Source organism: Cornus florida, unplaced genomic scaffold (assembly GCF_030987335.1).
Source record: "Cornus florida cultivar Cherokee Brave unplaced genomic scaffold, ASM3098733v1 CherokeeBrave_3.0.0_Hap2_Chr10, whole genome shotgun sequence".
NCBI classification, from domain to species: Eukaryota; Viridiplantae; Streptophyta; class Magnoliopsida; order Cornales; family Cornaceae; genus Cornus; species Cornus florida.
Window position 1 is genome coordinate 71,962,582 of NW_026775580.1, and position 21,393 is coordinate 71,983,974.

Sequence of the window (21,393 nt, forward strand, 5' to 3'; positions counted from 1 at the left end):
GCAACTTAAGTCACACAATCTTTCTTAACATGTGTCGCTTTCATGTTTTGAATACCACTCATTCTTTTTCTTTAACTAAAAAATAAAAATAAAAATAAAATAAAAACCCTACCAAGTTATTTATGATTTCACTTGAATGTGTTGATAGAATTGAAATGAGATATATTTTGCGGATGAAGCGGTTGTGCAACTTAAGTTACACAATCTTCTCTTTCATGTTTTGAATGTATTCCTGTTCATACGTTTCAAGCGCATTTTCGTTCAAACTTTTACTATTTATGACTTAATTATGTCATCGCTCTCACTCCCGCTCTCTTTTTATGTGACTTAGTGCGTAACTAGAACCTGTATTTGTCATAAATTTCATAAGAAAATTGTTGGCACCACCCCTAGTCGTGTGTGAATGAGGATCCGATCATCATCAACTTTGCTTGTAAGCCACTGCCTTGCATACGTGCACATAATAACATGTATCTATTTATTGTATGTGTACAATATTGATAATTAAATCAGAAACCATTGTTATTATTCGTGACGCAGGCCTTTAGAGCTAGCTAACAATTGATCAAGATCGTTGTACATTTTATTTTAAAACCTTTAATTTTGTTCGACCATTGACCCGAGAACGAATAAACAAAAACTCATTAACTCCAAGTAAATCAGAGAATCATAACAACAACTTGTAAGCCATATATAATTGTTAAGTACGACAACAACCATGCAAAAAAAAAAAAAAAATGAAAGACAGATCAAACACTTGAACCAACAAATTTTAGAAGACTGCCATAATTAGTGTGCCATATATGAAGTTAAACATGCATGATAGGTAGAGTTAATTAGGGACGACGTCGTCGGCAGTGAGCTTTGCACATATGCTGACAGTCATAGAAACATGGTCCACCACAGTGAAGAGGACAGTCCAACCTCATGCCTCTACACCTCCCTCTGCCCATGCATTCTGCAAACTCTCCAATCTTATACTCTTCTTCTTTGTCGAAAACTCTCTTCCTGTGCATATGATTTTTATGAATCCTTCTCCCTCTCTCTCTATCTCTACCATGGTACTTTCTTTGTGCCCTGCATCCCCATCCCCACCAACCACCACCCCCTCCTCCTCCTCCCCACCCCCATCCACCTCCTCCACCACCCCCGCCGCCACCTCCTCCTCCTCCACCCCATCCCCACCCGTAACCACCGCCTCCACCACCACCACCTCCTCTGTGATGTTTCTTATTGGTGTTAACTACAACTTCAGTGTATGTTCTGTTTGGCTTCTCTGCTGCCATGCCAATGCTACTACTACTGTCTTCCTTTTGGTCATCATCACCTCCTAGGCCAACAATTGCTAGACAGAGAAACAAGAGGACCCATATGCTTCTTCTTGCCTTTGCCATCTTTTGGTAAGCTCAGACATACAAATGTGTGTTTTGTGTGTGTATATATAATATATCATATAGGTATTGTGACCTTGACGCTACTAACCAATCCTCACAATGGATGAATTCTTAGAGAGAGAAAGGGATGACTTGGGGTGCACTTCGTCGGTTCGTCCCCACCTACATATCCATATACGCATGCAACAAAAGTGCACTATGCCACTCACATCAGTCATCACCACAATTGTATTCTGATCCCACGCTCCACAAATTAAGAGCACTCCGTTTTGAAATCACTTAAAAAGAGATTAATGGTCAGGGTATTGCAGATTAAAACCTATTTGTCAGACAATGTGCATTTTACTAGAGTTTTGCATGTGCATTGCACTTTGTTAGCTTAGGCCTTCATTTTATTTTATTTTTTATTTCAACGTTGTTGGACATTGGCAATGGGATATAGTTGGTACTTTTTGCTGTATTTGCTTTCTTTCCTATACCTTTGTCTCTTTGGCAGTAAATCTCCCCTGTATTTTTTTTTTTCTTGCTAAGCAATTTCATATCACACACACACACATATATATACACACACACATACAAATATATAAAATAAAAAGTGCAGGGGTTGCGGAGCATATCTATGCCATCATATTTCCACATGAAATGAAATTATAGCTAGTTGAGAGTTTCAGAGAGCAATTGAATATTTCGGTGGCATGTTGTCTATATGATTGGTGCACAAACCAATAATGTTTAGCTCCTATACCATTAGTCGACTGTAAAGTCAATACCAAACAACGTCAAATACCTAAACAACGTTCAGAAATTAAAAACCACCTTGACAGTAGTTACCCAAGGCCATAATTCAGTTACATAAACAATTTGTCAAATAAGTCACCAAATAAAAACCCAGAACAAAATACGTAGTTTACTCGGTACCATAACCTCCAATCCTCGAATAGACCACTAATTTTGTGAGCTCAGTACCTGCGATGATAAGGAGGAAAACGCTCCATGAATCTACTACCCGAAGGACACTCGAATGACATGTGTCCCCTGCCACCACAGGTGTGGCAGATCACCATGGGCATGGTCATGGGAGGACCCATGCAATCTCTGCTCATGTGACCAATCTGATTACAGCTCCGGCAGACAACATCTCTAAAACTACCATAGCTTCCACTGCCACCCCTCTCTCTAAGCGAATCAGCCTTTGGGCATTGCCGAGCTACATGTCCGGATATGTTGCACAAATTGCAAACTGGTTCATTCTGACATTCGCGAGCAATGTGGCCGGTCTTCCTGCAGTTCTTGCATGCTTTGTCATTTGTACATTCATTAGCAAAATGCCCTGGTTTATAGCAATTGTTGCACAACCTCACATCACCAGCTGGCAGCTCAGAATTATGGCAATCTTTGGCACGATGACCAGACTTGCCACATGAATGGCAGATGCCTTCATTGGGACAATTGCTGGCCATGTGTCCTGATTCTCGACAATTCCAACATAGCGCCTTTGAGCTGCATTCTGATGCAATGTGCCTGGTAAGAAAAAGGATTTGCCAGCATAGATCAAAATCTGTGTGGAATGCTGAAAACAGAGGTGTGCATTTGTGCTGAGAATGTGCCGGTATGAAAGGAAGAACTTTCTTACCCAGGAAGACCGCAGTTGTTGCAAATAGCCACATTAGGGCATTCTCTTGCAAAATGTCCTGCCCGCTTGCAGTTGTTGCACAAGTTGCTTTGGCTGGATACACATCCCAGAAATTCATACATTACAAGTATAAACTAATCCAAAATAATTTACATCCAACATTATAGTTTTACATGCATTCGAAATAACATTTTATTCTCTACGTTTTCCATTCATCACCCCTTCGCTGATTCTAGGAAGGTTTCTATCAGAATTCCCTAAAAGAAAAAGAATCCATACACTTCTAAATATGGCAGGAGATTTTATCACTAACAAACCTATATAATTTAAGAAAAATATGACATTCAATTAATCTGATGGTCTCAATCACGACATGAAGCGCAGGTGTTTCAATCAAACTAAAGAGAAGCATATCAAAATCCTGTGATTAAATGCAAATAAAAATTGTTGCTCTGTTATCCAGCATTTGCAAAATCCTTTTCCCACAATGCTAATAAAAGAAACAAACTAGTTCCTAGCATCCAAAATATGGGCACCTGGTAACTTCACAGATAAACTCTTGAACATCTCATCGTAATGAATAAAACTCTTTTTCCAAGATATAAATCAAATCCCATTTCCAATTTCTATATCGTTTAACAGCAAATATAAGAAACTTGTGATGATATTGTCCATGTATAGCCATATCAAAACTCACAAGCCACAATCTCAACCATATCAATAGTTAAGTGTGCTTAGATCATCCACAATAACTGGGCTACACCTACACATCCCCAAAGCTTGACAACCCTGATCCAGAAAAATAAATAAAAAAGGAAGTTGATATTCAATGTAAAGGACTGATTTTCAAGCAGCTACTGCATAACAATCATAAAAGCAGTAAATGCTGACAATTTAAGTACACCAATGATTGAAGGGTGTGCGCATGTTTTCAATTATACGCTAGATGTAAAGATGAAAGTATAGGATTAAAAGATTCTGCAGCAAATTGACATAGAAGGACCATGATATTAAAAATCAAAACAGGCCCAGGCACGAGGAACTGTAAATGAATATGTTAAGCAGGCATTCACAATATATGAGAAAAATAAAAAAATAAGGATGCATGGTACATGTTATGCTTGTCCAAGCCCAGAAAACAAGCCCTTCTAAAAAAACAAGAGAATATAAGTTCAGCTCAGAACAACCCACATTGCTAATTCAACCTTGGGTTATATTATTTGATAATTTTGATGTGGTAGGAAAGGACTCTACGAAGCCCCAATTATGAAGCTCCTAAACCCCAAGTACAAAGAGAATTGAATAATCATGAGAAAGTCCACAACCAAAATTATCAATACAAAATTCTTTGCATCCTAAGGGACATGCTCTAATAAGATTCCAATTGAAAAATAAATCCATCAGAATTAGTTTGGCAACCTCTAAAGGGAGAGGAGTAGGGTTCAATTTCAAGTCCCAGTTCAAACATGGTGCGTCACTGATACATACATATATATATATACATACATAGATATATATCTATATATATATAGAAAAAGATAAAGAACAACAGGAAAAGCACAAGAATGTTATTTAAGTCAATATCCATATATATATGTATATAGCAATTGCCAACTATTGCCTTTGTCTTATTAAATCATTCTCCTACCATCCTTCCATGAACAATTCGATCGAAGATAAATTCAATTGGAAACCAAATTAACCTGAAACCCCGACGTGAATCCCTCCGGTAAGGAGCATCACGATATGAAGAGCGTTGAGATCGAACCCTGCGATCTCGTGGACTCCTGCTTCTGCTCCTGCTCCTGCTTCGGCTCATGCTTCTACTGCTTGAACTCATGTTCAAATCTCCTACTATTCACGCACCCACCACCGATCCACAAACACAACTCCACCAGAGTGTCTGCACCTAGCCTGTTAACATTAATCATACATCCAAAATAATCTCCATTAACCCATTACATATCTTACCTTAATCTTCAAAATGAAAACACCAAATTCTAACACATTAGTTAAATCTTAGTCCAATAAACAACCACCTCATTTACAAATCTCTACATCCCATACCAAACCATGTAAACTTTAAAATATATTTCTTCAACTAGAGCACATCCTCCATGTGAACTCACTAAGTTCTTGAGCAAGTAATGCTAGATAAATGTTGTGGGCACCAGACATAATAATATATAGTACACCACTATCCCACAATCAATCATCGCAAACAAGCAGCATAATCCATTAATCCCTGTCCCACCTTTTCATATAGCCTCTTCCAATTCACACCAAGAAGCAGTTTTTTGGTTAAGGAATTCATAAAAGAACATATAGATTTCATGTTGAGCATTAAGACAACTATAAAAGAAATTCTGCGAAGTTCTAATGTAATTCTAGCAGCACCACTTTAATTTTTTCATATATTTTTTACTGCTTTTAAATTTTAGCATTCATAAAATATATTAGACGTTTCAAACTACGCGCTACATTTGCGTTTGTAGAAGTGTTTAACAAAATCTGGAGGTCAAAAGTTTCGCTGATATCGGATATACCATTGATGCTTTATAACGCTGCCATGAGAGGTTTCTATAACCTCTCTTCGCTAGGATTCACTGAAGAGGAAAGTAGGGGTGGTTGCTTACAATCATCATAAAGTTATCGGCAAGCATGCAAAGTTGCAGGCAAAAGCAAATGTGGAGATAGATGGTAAAAACTGTCTAAAATGAGATACGATATAGTAGTTCAATATTTGGGAAAATGCTTATTTATGTTAATCCAATTGTTTTGGATCAGTAAAATTTGTGATAACCCATTATGCACCTGCGAACTTAAAGAGCTTGATAATTTTTTGGAAGATGCCAAACCACTAAAACCAAAATGCTTACTATAAGAATTAAACACTAAGAAATCTTTTGTTATGCAAGATGCACTGGGTGAGATTTAGTTTAGAAAAAATAAAAGTAACTCAACCACAAGCCAAATAAAAGGAATGAATCATGATCCCTGACACACAATATCAACAAAAAACACTAAAAGAGAAACAAAAAGATTATAAACAAAGGAGATTTTTTTTATTGGCTAAGAAAAATAATGAAAATGTATCTTCTAATCAAGCTTATTTACAAAAATATTCCATATTAGGTGATGTTACTGCTCTGGGATAGAAACTTTCCTTTTCTCACTCATGCGCTTTTATGACTTCCTCTTACAATATAAAACGACAAATAGAAATTCAAAAACATCAAATGATATTCTGAAAAGTTCAATTTAATTAGAAATTAATATTTATGAAATATGTCATAACACAAGAAATACATAAAACAGCATGCTGATTGCCAGATTCAGCACAAAAAGTAATTACAAAAATAAAATTGTGACTACTTTCATCCAAGCCCCGCAACTTTAGAAAGAAAAACAGTCTATAATTATTCAAAAATTAATAATAATACTAACTTATCCCAAAAAAAAAAAAATTAATAATAATACTAATTACTCCCCTTACTTCTTGTTCAGATTTTTTGGTTAAATTTTTTTCTTACAAGGTATTTTATTATTCCTTGCAGTTAGAGAAATATTTCCTCTACCAATGACTGAAAATAAATCTAGTAGTCATGAATTTGGATGCTTCCTACATATCCAAACCCAAGAATCTCGAAACCACAAAGGCTTCAACTCACTTCTGTTCCACAATCACTTATGTACCCACAATGGTTTTAAATCGCAATATCGGGTTACAATACAGTTACTGTCGTGGAGTAATGCGCGCTACCAGGAGTATTGAACAAGACATAACGGAAATGATTATCAATGCTATGAATTTTTTAATCAATAGCAAACCACTAAAAGTCATGAACGCACAAGGTCTTTAACCTAATTTAACACACGTTTAATCTTTTAGTTGTTTTTAGTCAATGTTATGACACCTATAAACATGTTTATTAATTGCGTTGAAGCTTATGATGGTTTCAAATCAAATTAAGACCGAAGTATTATTTATTGCGAATAATATTGCATTAACCACTGAAGTAATAACTAGAAAATGCAACTACAGCTAGATCACAAAAAATAAATAAACAAATAAAATAATAGCTAAACATTTAATAAACTAGGAGGAAAAATAAAAGCTAAACATTTAATACCTCTTAAATTTTTAACTTCACATTCATGATAATTCTAATCATCTTACAAAACAGAAATCCATGTGCCTATTTATAAAACGTTCATGCTATAATAATCAAAAGAAAAGAAAGACTAATAAATAATTCTTTGTCTGAGCCTGACAGCTTAGGTATGATCAACAAAATCTTCAATTTAACTGTTCTAGCCTCCAAATCATTAGTCCAGCCTTCAATATGAGTTTGGGAGATATTGTTCGAGCATATCAGTTGTCATGGCCATGAAGTAATGGTTGATACTGTCATGGACATTACAACTGTTACATAAAATCCATATAAATTCTTTACGTCCTGGTAAATCAAGGCGTAACCAAATCGGGTCTAGAGGACCAAAATGGGACACCTACAGACCATAAAATACTCGCTTAGGTTACGCAACAAATATTTGATACCATGGTACCTACTCCAACTTCATGGCCTATAAAGCTAAGTTAATTACTAGAATTTCCCATCAGTGATAAAGAAACTAATGTGTTTTGACTCTACTAATAGGATTTCAAATTTGGTAGTGTTCCAATAACCAAGAAGTTGTTAAAAACAACTAAAACAGGATTAAAATAGATGGTGAATCCATAGTAGTACTCTATAAGTTCACTGTATTTGTGTAGTGTGGTCTCCTTTTTAAACTTCTTATCCACTGAATATTGCAAGCATCCCTTTTATAGTTGAATCATGTGAAACAAACATGAATTTTTAGTGCCTACAATTCCTACACTGAAGTGGAATAATATAACCAAACACAACAAACACCCAAGAAAGACTTTGATCCATAAGTCACTTGCCATCAAAGCAATAGTACAATAAAATTGCTACAAATGGATTGCCGACTCAAACACCATGATGAGGAATCTGAAATTTTACTAAAAGGATCAATTTAAATAAGAAACAAAACCCAAGTGGATTTTCATAGTGTGGGCACACAACAAACCTAACTTGGAAAATACGTTTTGCATACACCACATCACAATTTTATGTTTATTGAAATGTATAAATAAGTTACTGGTCCAAAAAATAAAAACATTCAGTTGCTTCCTTCAATGTTGTCATTTATAAAATTCTCTGCCAAGCATTATTATATATAAAGAAAGGGCTTAGGCCAGTGCACGAGGCTCCAGCCATTGCGAGGTTTGGGGAGGGTCACATATACATAGTCTTACCTCCGCATGGAGAGACTGTTTTCGGTTTCGAATCCATGACCTCCAGATCACAAATATATATATGTGTGTGTGTGTGTGTGTGTGGCTCTCTTTTTTTACTTAGTAAAAAAATTATGGCTTGTTAGTCCATATTAATTATCCATTTGACAGAAGATAACCCCAACTGAATGAAGATATGAATAATAATAATTTTCGATTTTAGCCATTCTGGCATCCAAGCAGAGAATTTCATAAGAATGGTCAGCACAGCTTTATCTTGCAATACAACTCTTTACTAAGGAAAACGACAAAAAGCAAGCTTTGACGAAGCTCCTACAGAAACCAGCTTGAAACCATCCAATTTGGGTAGCAAAAGCGGAGCATTCTGTTGATCCAATAACCCCAGATCAGGCGTGGTTTATCAACTCTTAACTGACTAGATAAAATAATATTTTAGTCACAGAATTAATCTGTCAGAATTTGTCGAACAATGATAAAGTGAGACTAAAAATTCATAAAATCATATGGTATAATCCCCTCAATACTATGGTACATGACAAACAATAGCATAAGCTTTTAATGGAACTTCTCTGTATAATTTGTCCCATAATTAAACTTCTCAATTGTTTTCTTTTTTTTTTTTTGATAAGTAGAGATAGCTTCTCAAATGTTTCTATTTGGTTTGAAAGAAACTTCTCAAATGCCATACAACAAAAATTCAAGAACTGCAATTTCAAAACACTAACTTTGGCATCACATGTGATTTTGCACATAGAAATATACATTGAAACATGATACAACCACTGGCAGCATGCTGAACTCCATCTCTTCCCAACCACCATTGCTAGAATTTCCACAATATTCTTGATCTATTATGGCATAATTATAGAAAACATGAAAAATATATATATATAAATCAAATTGTGTAAAAGCAACCTAAACAAATTTGATGAAGTCAGATATGTGGAACAAACAAGTAAAACAGTTAAGTCCAAAGCATAAGGAAAAACTCCATGCGTGTGTGTGTGAGAGAGAGAGAGAGGAGGGAGGAGGGAGGTAGAGGAAGTTTTAGTTAAGTCATTGAGAATCTTAATGTCCTTAATTATGAAAACATAGAATGAAATTTGTAAAATTCAATGGGAGTATTGATGTAAAAGGAAGTAGGAAAATAATGATGACGAATAAGAAAGGCATGATTATACCACCCTTGAAAAGCCATCCATAATAACAATCTCACTTAATCGCCAGCGAAACATGTCAAATGACAATATTAGCAATATTTGTACCAAATCTCCACCTTAAACTATAACCTGATATAGCCAGGGTGTATGACCAAGAATACTTCAAGTAAGCCGAGCACCTCCACTATCACTCAAACATGAATTTTACAACACTATCAATACTATTGGAAAAAATTCGAAACAAGTTACCGAATCTGCTCCTAAATAAAGATAATTCACTTGCAGCCATAAAGTAGTTTAATGCAAACGTAACCCTGGTTATATTTGAAGATGGATGCAGAAACAGAAAAAAGAAATGCATGGATACATGCACAAGCACAGTGCGTGTAAGCACCAGCCACCATACTGCAAAGATATCTTGTTTCTTCCAATTCAGAGATAAACTTCATCCATGTATGACTAATGCGCAGTATACAGACTTGGCCAAAGCCTCTGTCGTAAAGTCCAAATCAATAATATTGTATTAATCCAATTTCTGCAAGATCCTCATTACTGTCAATTGATATACTCCACGTGACAGTAATTAGCAAGCTGCTAGTACCTTGGGCTATACCAAAGATAATTCATCAGCCCGTTTTTTATAAGACTCAGCTGGTTTATAAATCTCATGGACAACAAAACAAGCAAAATACAAATAAAAATCACATTGTTTGCTTCGCTGGGAATGTTGCACAAAAAAAAAAAAAAAAAGCACAGAGAGTGTGTGTATCCAATGCAAAATTTATAAGGATTAGCCAACAAAATATCTGAAAAATTCACAAAAAAAAAAAAAAAAGAGTAGAACAATGAATATGACACATTCTTCGCAACTTAATATCTATAATCAAGCCTTAAGCAAAAAGCACATTTTCTGCAAATTAATATATATAATTCAACAACTCTTGTGTTTCCATGACATTTCCTTATCGTTTTATTCTCTTTCCATTCTTTTTCCTAAGGACCAAACGGAAAAAGTCTCTGCTCATTCAGAAACTCGTGAAATCTTAATCCTTCAAACCTTTCCAGGAAGATAAATGCAACTGTTTAAAAGAACAAAAAAGCAAAAACAAAAAAGCGAAAAACACGAAAGATCGAATGAACCCTAGAAGTCGTGATTTCACCATAAAGATTAATGGTAATTGCGAAATGATTATACAAAATTTATATATATATACAGATTATATTATAATAGAATGAAAATATATGAATACAGACCTCGAGATTTCAGAGGCAAATCAGCTTTACGTCCTCGGAAGAGAAATTTTTGGTGCGTCTAACGAAAGATAATATTCTCTCATCTTACAGTAGTCTGAGTCTGGAGTGAACATGTGCGCACTCTATATATGTTAGATCTGATGGAGGCCCAGTCTGTACCAATGGTTTCGTGGGGCCAATTAAGATCAGTCTATCCTGGACCATCTGATTTAGACACGTCAGGGAAGAAAATTATTATATATATACGTTGAGCCGATTTTTATTGCAGTTTTGCTCTGTTAAAAACCTTTCGACAGAGTAAAAACATAGTAAAACAATTTTTGCATATTAAAAAAAAAAATTAAATCTTTTTTATGAAACTTTTTTGTTTAACTTCATATTCCCAAAATAATTTTCTTAAAACACTAAAATAAATTTTTCCAAATATTTTGTAGTTTCTATACTCATAATTGCTCTGAGATGTTTTAGAAAATGGAATTATGTTATTCTTATAATAATTTTGATATCATATATGCAATTTATCGCTACATTGTTGTAATAGTATTTTTGCTTTTAAATTTTTTATTTTTTTTTATCATTTCAAAGGCACAAAGGCCAAGCCATGAATGAAAGTACAGAGGCAAAAAACCAAGCCAGATAAAGGCATATAAATCATGAAGCAAAACAAGAAAAATGAAGAACAGACTCCAGATTTATTGAGAAAGAGACACAGTTCAACAGAACTTGAAAAATAGGGAATTACGAATGGTATATTTTCATTCATATTTTTGTCTGTCGATGTATAATCTATATAGAGAGGATGATCTCCTACAATTAGGCTATAAAATCAATCACACATTTACAGCCCATAATGAAGCACGATTTCGCAGCTAATATACTGCAAGTCAATCAATCTAAGAATGGAAAGAATCACAAACGATTATATCCTCTTAATCTCCTAGAATCTCAACACTCCCTCTCAAGTTGGTGCATAGATATCACACATGCCCAACTTGCCTAAAAACTTTAAGAATACTCGATAGGAGAATGCTTTGGTGACGATGTCGACCAGCTAATCTTCTGATTTTATTTTAGGCAACTCCACAATCTTTCCATCTAACTTTTCCTTGATGAAAAATTTGTCTACCTCGACATGCTTTGTACGATCACGTTGTACTGGATTATCAGCAATGTCAGAAGCTGCTTTATTGTCACAAAACAGTTGCATTAGTTTCCTAGACAGGTAACCCAAATCCCGTAAAAAGAGTCTTAGCTATAATGCTTCACAAAATCCCAGAGCCATACCTCTAAATTCAGCTTCTACACTTGAGCGAGCGACAACACTCTGTTTCTTACTTCTCCATGTCACAAGATTACCACCTACGAAGGTAAAGTAACCAAAGGTAGATCGCCTATCATCCACGGCACCGCCCCAATCAGCATCGGTATATACATCTATGCTTTGATAATCTGAGTTCTTAGTGAACAAGATTCCCTTTCCAGGAGCAGATTCCAAATACCTTAAAATACGCATAACTGCATTTATATATTGCTCTCCAGGATTATGCATAAACTGATTGACAATACTTAATGCATAGGCTAGATCTGGTCTTGTATGTGCTAACTACATCAATCTCCCTACAAGTCTTTGATATCTTCCTTTATCAGTTGGTACTTGGTTGGACTCAATACACAACTTTAAACCTTCCTCCACTGGTGTATCAATTGGTTGACATGCTGACATACCGGTCTCTTATAAGAGATCTAATGCATATTTTCTTTGGGATAGAAAAATTCCTTTATTGGATCGGGATACTTCAATCCTAATAAAACATTTCAAAGGGCCTAGATCTTTCATTTCAAATTCTTTAGACAAGTAATTCTGTATGGCCATCCTTTCTTCAAAATCATTCCCTGTAACCACTATGTCATCCGCATATACAATTAAGTGCAATGATCTTACCCTGCAGTTTTTTGAGGAATAGAGTATGATATAAATTGCTTTGATGATAGCCAAATGCTCTCATAGACTTCGTGAACCTTCCAAACCAAGCTTTCGGAGATTGCTTCAATCCATATAACGATTTATTTAGTCTGCACACCTTCTGACTATGCCTCTCAGGAATCATGCACCCAGGCGGGAGATCTATGTAGACTTTTTCAGATAATTCGCCATGCAGAAAAGCGTTCTTTACATTGAACTGTTGTAATGGCCAATCCAAATTCGCAGCTAAAGATAACAGAACACGAATTGTGTTGATTTTGGCTACTGGTGCAAATGTCTTTGTGTAATCGATCCCGTAGTTTGAATGTACCCCCACCAGTCTCGCTTTAAAACGTTCAGTTGTGCCATCTGCTTTGTACTTTACAGTGTAAATCCACCGACATCCAACTGTTTTCTTTCCTGGTGGGAGACCAACAAGTTCCCAAGTTTCATTCTTCTGCAGGGATTTCATCTCCTCGTTCATAGCTGCTTTCCACCTGGGGTCAACTAAGGCTCTCTGCATACAGTTAGGAATAAAAACACTGGACAATTGATTCACAAATGAAATATTTGATTTAGACAAACGATGGTTAGACACATAATGACTCATGGGATATTTGACTTTATTAGAAAGCCTGGACTCATATGTAGGTTTAGGAATACCTCTGGTGTGACGCTGTGGCAACTGTCTTCTGTGTGGCTCAGGAACATCTTCAGAAAGCGATTGGTATGGTATGTCGAATGGAATTGGAGGCGGACTTGCTTCTTGAGGTGGACTTGTTTCTTCTATTATTGGGTATTCATCACCATTTTGATCCAATGTTGTACCACTTAAATCCAATTCACCTATTTCTTGATTTGCTGGTTCAACTTGTGAGTCATCACCACTTGAATCCAGATCGCCCACATTCTGGTTAAATGACTCAGCTTCCTCAGAAGTGGGATAATCATACTCTAAAAATCATAATCCAGAGTCTGAATTCCCTTTTGGTACTCCCCATGAAGTTCAGACTCAGAAAAACACATCGAGTCTTCGTAAAAAACAACATCCATTGTAATAAACATTCGCTATGAGGGAGGATGATAACATCGGTACCCCTTTTGATGAGTGACATACCCAATAAAAACACACTGCAATGCTCGAGGAGTTAACTTGTTGCGTTGGTGTTTATGGAGGTGTACAAACACTACACAACCAAAGACACGAGGAAGTAAATTCGGTACGGTTGGGGCAACAATTGCTTCAATGAGAGCTTAGAACGATGTTTGGAAATCAATAGTGCTGGAAGGTATCCGATTGATTAGATAGGCTGCATAAGTAAGTGCTTCTCCCCAGTAGGATAACAGCATGTGAGCGTTTATTAATGAAGTGCGAATAACCTCCAATAAGTGTCAGTTTTTACGTTCCGCAATCCCATTTTGTTGAGGTGTGTTGGAACAAGTAGTTTGATGGATTGTTCCATGTGCTTCCAAATACTATTAAAGTTCAGTACTCTAATATTCTCCACCATTGTCACTGTGAAGAACCTGAATCTTGTCATTGTACTGAGTTCCAATCTGTGATAACCCTGTTGGCGGGTGTGCCGTGGGCGGGTGCGAGAAACACTGACAGGCTACCACAAACGTAGCCGTAGCTCGTCAGTGTGGTAGCCTGTCAGTATCTCTCGCACCCGCCCACGGCACACCCGCCCACAAAGTCATCACAATCCACCCCCCTTGGAGGCCCGATGCGATACCCCTCGATTCTAGAGCCACGGGTGATCAAGTACGAGCACAGATCCGAGGGATACCAAACAATTAATATGTAAACAAGCAGAAAAAAATTGAATTAAGAACAAATTAATAATACGCTGAAAGAAATCTAACATAAGAATCCTCAAACTTGAAATAAATAAATTAATATGATTTAAAACCGTACAACTCGGGAATCCACCTACTGGACCCCTAATCCCAAATCCTTGAACAAATTTACGGAATTAAAAACCAAAATTTAAAATAAAAAGGAAATCCTATGTAACCGGAAGAGTGAGTGTCTGTATCTGCATCAACACGATCCAGCTCTAAGACTGGTACTGTCGAACACCTGAAAAATAATAGAGTGGGTCAGGCCCACATGCAAGTCCTGATCTACTACGATCCAAACAGTAATCCGATACGCAGATACATCCTAGAAAGACTCAACAATATCTAGAGTAGTCCATATATGTATATATAGTACACACTATAGGACGCTCGCTAGTCCAGTAGGTCTGTCTCAGCCTGAATAGAAAGCAACATGCGAATACGCACCCGAAGGTGGACATGAGTACCTAGACCTACCAGGGAATAACACCTATGTCCAGTTATCCATCCTAGGCGATATACGCGCCCTAACCATGGTCCTGAGACTCAAGCTCATACCATAGCACATATCATAAATATATAAAGACCGTACTCCTAATACAAAATATCATCCATCTGTATAGTGGTCTAATATATGTATAACAAATCCATCCTGAAACCATAATAGGTCATTCAATTTATTTGATTGACATGACACAAGTAGGTGATGGACTTAACCTTTATGCTTAATCCATACCTTAATCCAAATTAGGTAGGACTTAGTATTTTGAACTAATCCATTCCCAATATAGGTAGGTCTTAGTGTTTTGAACTAAGCTATCCCTAATATGACACCGTCCCATACCAGTTCATATATATCCATATAAGTAGGACTTAACCTTGTTATGGTTAATCCAACTCATTCCAAATTAGGTAGGATTTAGTGCTTGAACTAATCTATACCTAGTATGTCACCGTCCCATACCGGTACATACAATCATCCAGTTAACATAGTTGACAAACAATATTAAATAATCATCAACCATTATCCATAATATGCATAAATACCATTTAATACATATAACAAGTCAACAGGAATTATTACAGAATCCAAACATCACATTTTAATCATTTAAAATGCTAATATAAGTCATAGTATTCCAGTCCTCCATAGAATCCTTAAATTGATAAAACTTATAAAACAAACATATCAATTTATTCCTAATCAAGAACAGATGATTTCAAGCACTTACTATTCTTATACTTCTGTTTAAATATAATTAAACAATAAATTATGTAATACAGAAATTCCAAACTCCAGTACATAGTTTAATGTTCAAAACAATCGATAAATCGATACAATTATAACAATTTGAGTATCCAATTTAAACCCACACTAGGTATAGTTAAATATAAGTAATTCACAATACTTATAATACTGGAATAATATTCAATTATACATATTTAGATCATATATAAAAACCTTACCAGATTTCAATAATTAAAACTAACAAGACAGTGTGCAAGCTACCAGTTTTCTCTTAGGTTCTTCTTACTCTATTTCTCAATCCAATTATGAATTTATATTTTCCCATCATAATACAAATCTTATATAGTCCTACACATCACTTTAAACCATTTAAACAGAGTACAGAATCCAGTTTAGCCCAAACAGCCTTTAAAATAAATAAAACTGTGCGTTTTAAAAGAGAGCAGGCTCTAGAAAAATTGGAGCCTGCTCTTTTCCATCTAGAGCCAGCTCTAGACTCTTTAGAGCCTGCTCTAGTACACCAAGAGCCGGCTCCACCTTCCTAGAAGCCGGCTCTAAGGAAATTGGGAGCCTGTTCTCCCTCCCCTTAGCAGCCTACGTCCGTTTCATCTTCGTCTTCTCTGATTTCTGTGAGTACCAGTCATCTGTAATACTTTTAAATCCTTGTTATAGGTTCAATCTTAGTCCTAGATAAGTTTAAACCACTGAGATCCAATCCTAACATGTGTAGGAACACAAGTATTAAAGCCACGTTTACAGAACCTCCGTTAGAAATTTTTAAGCAAATTACAACCGATTTAATTCAGATTAATTTAGTGAAATTAAATAATGTTTCAAGCACTTGTTTTAGAGTTCAAACTCAGTCCTAGAGTGATTACAAGGCATCCAAACATCCTACTGATCTCAATTAAAATAACGCTTAACCGTAAACCACAGCGAGAACAAATAGCAGAATATTAACAATTTTTGCAAAGCAGTTAATTTACGAGAGTAAACGAAATTCATACATGCATATAAAACTTGTTATAAAGTTTATTTAAGTCCATTTTATCCTTGTTTTAATCCCTGGAGTCAAACTAGGCATGCACAGAACACGAATTAACGGGAAAGAGAAGAACAGAGACTTGCCTTGGAGTTTCAGATTTGAAACTCTAATTCCACAGTTTCTGTAAGATACGTCTGTGTCCTAACAGCAAGTCTGCTCCTCTAGTGCTTTAGTTCAACCTAGACACACCCCATGCCTTCCTCTTTGAATTGCTTTAATAATCAACCAAGGATACTCTGCATTTCTCTCTAACTCCTCCCTCTGTTTCTCCCAGAAATTTATTTGTTTGCAACCCTAGGTAGAATGTACATATGTATATTAATAGACTTATAAACCCTAAACCCTAATTCTAGTTGTATTCCGAGAATAAAACATCTTAATAGGCAAAATAACAAGGCGGCTACATCTTGACACCTAAAACCCTAAGTCACGATACACCAGCCCCATAAACTGTGAATTAACTATATTAAACAATTATGTAATTACAGTAATTAATAACAGCCAATTAATACACGTAAATAAATAAATCAAATACACCAATTAACTAAAAAAAAATTAACAAATAATACAACACTTAATTCAAATAAGGAAAACAAAACAATTAAAATCATTTAAGCAACCACAATTAATCACTTTAAAAAAAAAACAAAACAACTGAGTCACATAACTAAATTAATTAATCAATGAAAAACAAAATTAAATTTCCAATTCTATCCTTTTGAAAACTAAGGGTATTACACCCGACGTCCCCGTCGGCACACTTCTGGCTGGGTCAAGCTCTGATACCATTTATAACGACCCCCTCCACCATATGGTATGATATTATCCGCTTTGGGCCTGAGCCCACAAGGTTTTACTCTTGGACTTCACCTCAAAAGGCCTCATACCAATTGGAGTGACACACCTACATATAAGCACTTCACCTTCCCTTTACCCAGGCAATGTAGGTCTGTGCATCCATAGCTCGCCAATATGGTAGCCTGTCAGTGTCTCTCGCACCCACCCATGGCACACCCGCCCACAAGGTCATCACAATCCACCCCCCTTGGAGACCCGACGTCCCCGTCGGCATACTTCTGGCTGGGTCAAGCTCTGATACCATTTGTAACGACCCACTTCATTACGGGTGCACAGTCCCACATCGCCTGGGTAAAGGGAAGGTGAAGTGCTTATATGTAGGTGTGTCACTCCAATTGCTATGAGGCCTTTTGGGGTAAAGGCCAAGAGTAAAACCGTGCGGGCTCAGACTAAAAGAGGATAATATCATACCATGTGGTGAAGTGGCGTTACATATGGTATCAGAGCCTGACCCAGCCGGACGTGTGACGGGGACTTCGGGCCTCCAAGGGGGGTAGATTATGACGACCCTGTGGGTGGGTGCGAGAGACACTAACAGGCTATCACACTAGCGAGTTACGGGTGCACAAGTCCCACATCGCCTGGATAGAGGAAAGGTGAAGTGCTTTTATATAGGTGTGTCACTCCAATTGGTATGAGGTCTTTTGGGGTGAAGTCCAAGAGCAAAACTGTGCGGACTCAGGCACAAAGCGAACAATATCATACCATGTGGTGGAGTGGGTCGTTACACAATCCTTTTATAAAACTTTTGAAATAACGAGTTCACTTCACCTTTGGATTTCATCAAGTATAAACATGTCATCCTGGTACAATCATCAATAAAAGTTACAAACCAACGTGATCCACCCAAAGTAATAACTTTAGATGGAACCAGACATCAGAATGTATAATCATGAAAGGAAGTGGACTTTTATTCAGTCGTAACGGGAACAAAGCACGATGGCTCTTTGTTTACAAACATAACACTGGAAATTAAAAACTTCAAATTTTGCAAATAAACTAGGAAACAATTTTTTTAAATATCCAAATGAAGCATGCCCCAAACGCCGATGCCACAACCAGATTTCCTTTTTCTTTTTCTCCCCCTCACATCCATTCATCTTTAATGCTTGTTGTAAGTTATGGGAACTTATTAACACCAAGTCCAAATAGTACAGCTTCCCCCTCCTAATACCACAACCAATCGTCTTCCTGGTTCGAATGTCCTTAAACATGCAAAATTCAGGCCAAAAAATTACAATACAAGATAAGCTTTTTGTTATTTGAGAAACTGACAACAGGTTATAATCTAGAGATGGAACAACTAAAATAGAATCTAAATTTAGAGTATCGCTGAGGGTTAAAGATCCTTCCCCAATAATAAGGGTTGAAGTTCCATTGGCAGTGGAAATGAATATTTGTGAGGTGGGGTTAAGCGGTGAGACCTATCTAGAATCAAATGTCATATGATCTGTAACATCATAATCAATTATCCATGTACTATTAAAAAGAGGTGCATAAATGTTTAAAGCCTTACCACCATTATCTGAAGCTATTACCAGTGCTGAGGCTTTTGCAGCTATATCATCTTCTGGCTTTGCTTCAACAACTGCTACAATGGATGTTTTATTCTGATCCTTCTTTGACCAACTATGATCCCAACAGTTCGGATATCCCACTAGCTTAAAACAACTTTTGGTATGACCAGTCCGATTGCATTAAGTGCATTTATAACTGGACGTAGTTGTTGATACTGTTGGTCGTTTTGCCATTGTTGGGTCGAGCTCAGACTTGCTAATTTTGGGGAGTCCAATTCTGGTTAGACCGATTACGGGCCACTATGGCAGAAGCTTTAAATGTTCTAGACACGCCTTTCAGGGTGGTACAACGAACAGTCTTTCATCGAATTAAAGAATAACACTCATCCAGGTTTGGAGCTGGATCACTTCGCAAAATCTCTCATCGGATTTGATCAAATTCCTCATCCAATCTAGCAAGGAATATATGAACCCGTAATTGTTCAATGGATTTGCGGTATGCTGCGGCATCGTTAGGATCCTTCACGACCACCTTATCACGATAGTCCAATTCTTATAATATTTCAGTGAGCTCCTCATAATAAACAGAGTGTTTTCCCTTGTTGTTTTGCAATGAATGCCTTTTGGTTCAAAGTGAACACTTATAATTCATCGGTTCCATCATAGAATGCTTTTGAAAGAGCATCCCAAATTTCATAAGCCACCCAAGTGTAAATAACATTTCATATTTTCAGTGACATAGACATTAATAGCCACCTTTTGATTTTTTGATTTTCAGCATACCATTTTTCATACCCTTCATCCGATTTTGCAGGTGGCTTTTTTCTGCGAATATAAGAGATCTTGTCCCTTTTAGCAATCTACATCTCTATCAACTGAGACTATGTATCATAATTGGTCTCCATGAGAATGATCCCAACATTAAAGACACCCTCAGACTGAACAATAACAGATATGAATTTGGATCCAGATGATTCATTATTTTTGTCACTCATATATATATATATATTTCTTTTTGAGATATACGATTAACAATACAATAAGGCACAAAAAACATAGAAGAAAAACAAATAAAAAACACAAACACATAGAAGAGAAATCGTGAGGCGGCATAAAGGCGGACGACTCAGGCGACTCCGGTGATGAGCAGAAGCGCGACACAGCGGTTTACCTTATCTCATCAATCGAAACAGTTTGGTGATGAATCTTCTTTGTCTCAACGTGGCGGTACTTTGGTGCGGCAATTTACCGTGATGATGATATTCTGGCAGGTAAGAAATAGGGTATTTGGGCAATTTTAAGTAGTCTGGGTAAGAATTTGATGAAGAATTTCTGGTTTTTTATGATGAATTTTTGGCTATTTGGTAATGAATTTCTGGGTATTTGAATTTTTGGGTGATGAATGATATTATGGAAAAAAGAAATTTGCAGGGATTAACCCGCTTTGATACCAACTTGAAAAATAGGTAATTACAAATGGTATATTTTCATTCATATTTTTGTCTATCAATATACAATCTATATATAGAGGATGATCTCCTATAATTAGGCTATACAATCAATCACACATTTACAGCCCATAATGAAGCACGATTTCACAGCTAATATACTGCAAGGCAATCAATCTAAGAATGGAAAGAATCACAAACGATTATATCGTCCTAATCTCTTAGAATCTCAACAACGGAAACCACCAAGGGAGAAGAGCAGCAACAGGATTGACCCAAAGGTCAGGCTATCATCACGGCAACAACTCCAAAACTACATCTACGAGGCGCCTCCAACAGGGGAAAAACCACCTAAACTCCACACAAGATAAAATCAAATCGGGGACAACAAAATCCGACATAGATCAGAGATCTAGCCGGAGAGAAAACATCAGATCCACCCAGTCTAGACGGAAGTAAGCCAAACAGGAACAGATCTAGCAAAACAAAAGTGAAAACGGTGCGAAAATCACCAACAGAGCGAATTTATTGTTACACATTGAGTTTATTTAGCTTGTGGGAGGCAAGAAACGGCACCTCCCCACTCCTATAGAGGGGAGCAGGGAGAAAAAACGGATGGGAAAGATGAAGTTGAAGGCAGAAAGGGTAGAGCTACAGAGAGAAGAGAGAGAAAAAACTAATCAATAGATTAATGCACATTTTTT

The 21,393-nt window shown here is 36.5% G+C and overlaps 2 protein-coding genes across 2 annotated transcripts; both read right to left on the reverse strand.

The window, feature by feature from the left end:
• Positions 1 to 503: 503 nt before the first annotated feature.
• On the reverse strand, positions 504 to 1,400 carry LOC132278950 (glycine-rich cell wall structural protein-like). Its single transcript, XM_059780860.1, has 2 exons — positions 1,100 to 1,400; positions 504 to 1,039 (listed from the first exon to the last, which is right to left on the reverse strand). The coding sequence occupies exons 1-2, from the start codon at positions 1,392 to 1,394 to the stop codon at positions 837 to 839; spliced, it is 498 nt and encodes a 165-aa protein (XP_059636843.1). The 5' UTR covers positions 1,395 to 1,400; the 3' UTR covers positions 504 to 836.
• Positions 1,401 to 2,066: 666 nt separating this feature from the next.
• On the reverse strand, positions 2,067 to 10,890 carry LOC132276388 (zinc finger protein GIS2-like). Its single transcript, XM_059777796.1, has 4 exons — positions 10,768 to 10,890; positions 4,731 to 4,941; positions 3,028 to 3,120; positions 2,067 to 2,915 (listed from the first exon to the last, which is right to left on the reverse strand). The coding sequence occupies exons 2-4, from the start codon at positions 4,865 to 4,867 to the stop codon at positions 2,354 to 2,356; spliced, it is 792 nt and encodes a 263-aa protein (XP_059633779.1). The 5' UTR covers positions 4,868 to 4,941; positions 10,768 to 10,890; the 3' UTR covers positions 2,067 to 2,353.
• Between the last annotated feature and the right edge of the window lie 10,503 nt (positions 10,891 to 21,393).

What these genes read in the sequence shown, in the direction of transcription:
- LOC132276388 (XM_059777796.1), bottom strand. Translation starts at nt 4,867, where the DNA reads ATGAGTTCAAGCAGTAGAAGCATGAGCCGAAGCAGGAGCAGGAGCAGA. An exon ending in GATTCACGTCGGGGTTTCAG is followed by an intron (nt 3,121 to 4,730) that starts GTTAATTTGGTT and finishes ATGTGTATCCAG; the next exon opens with CCAAAGCAACTTGTGCAACA. An exon ending in AACAACTGCGGTCTTCCTGG is followed by an intron (nt 2,916 to 3,027) that starts GTAAGAAAGTTC and finishes TTTTCTTACCAG; the next exon opens with GCACATTGCATCAGAATGCA.
- LOC132278950 (XM_059780860.1), bottom strand. Translation starts at nt 1,394, where the DNA reads ATGGCAAAGGCAAGAAGAAGCATATGGGTCCTCTTGTTTCTCTGTCTA. An exon ending in AGGAGGAGGAGGGGGTGGTG is followed by an intron (nt 1,040 to 1,099) that starts GTTGGTGGGGAT and finishes ATAGAGAGAGAG; the next exon opens with GGAGAAGGATTCATAAAAAT.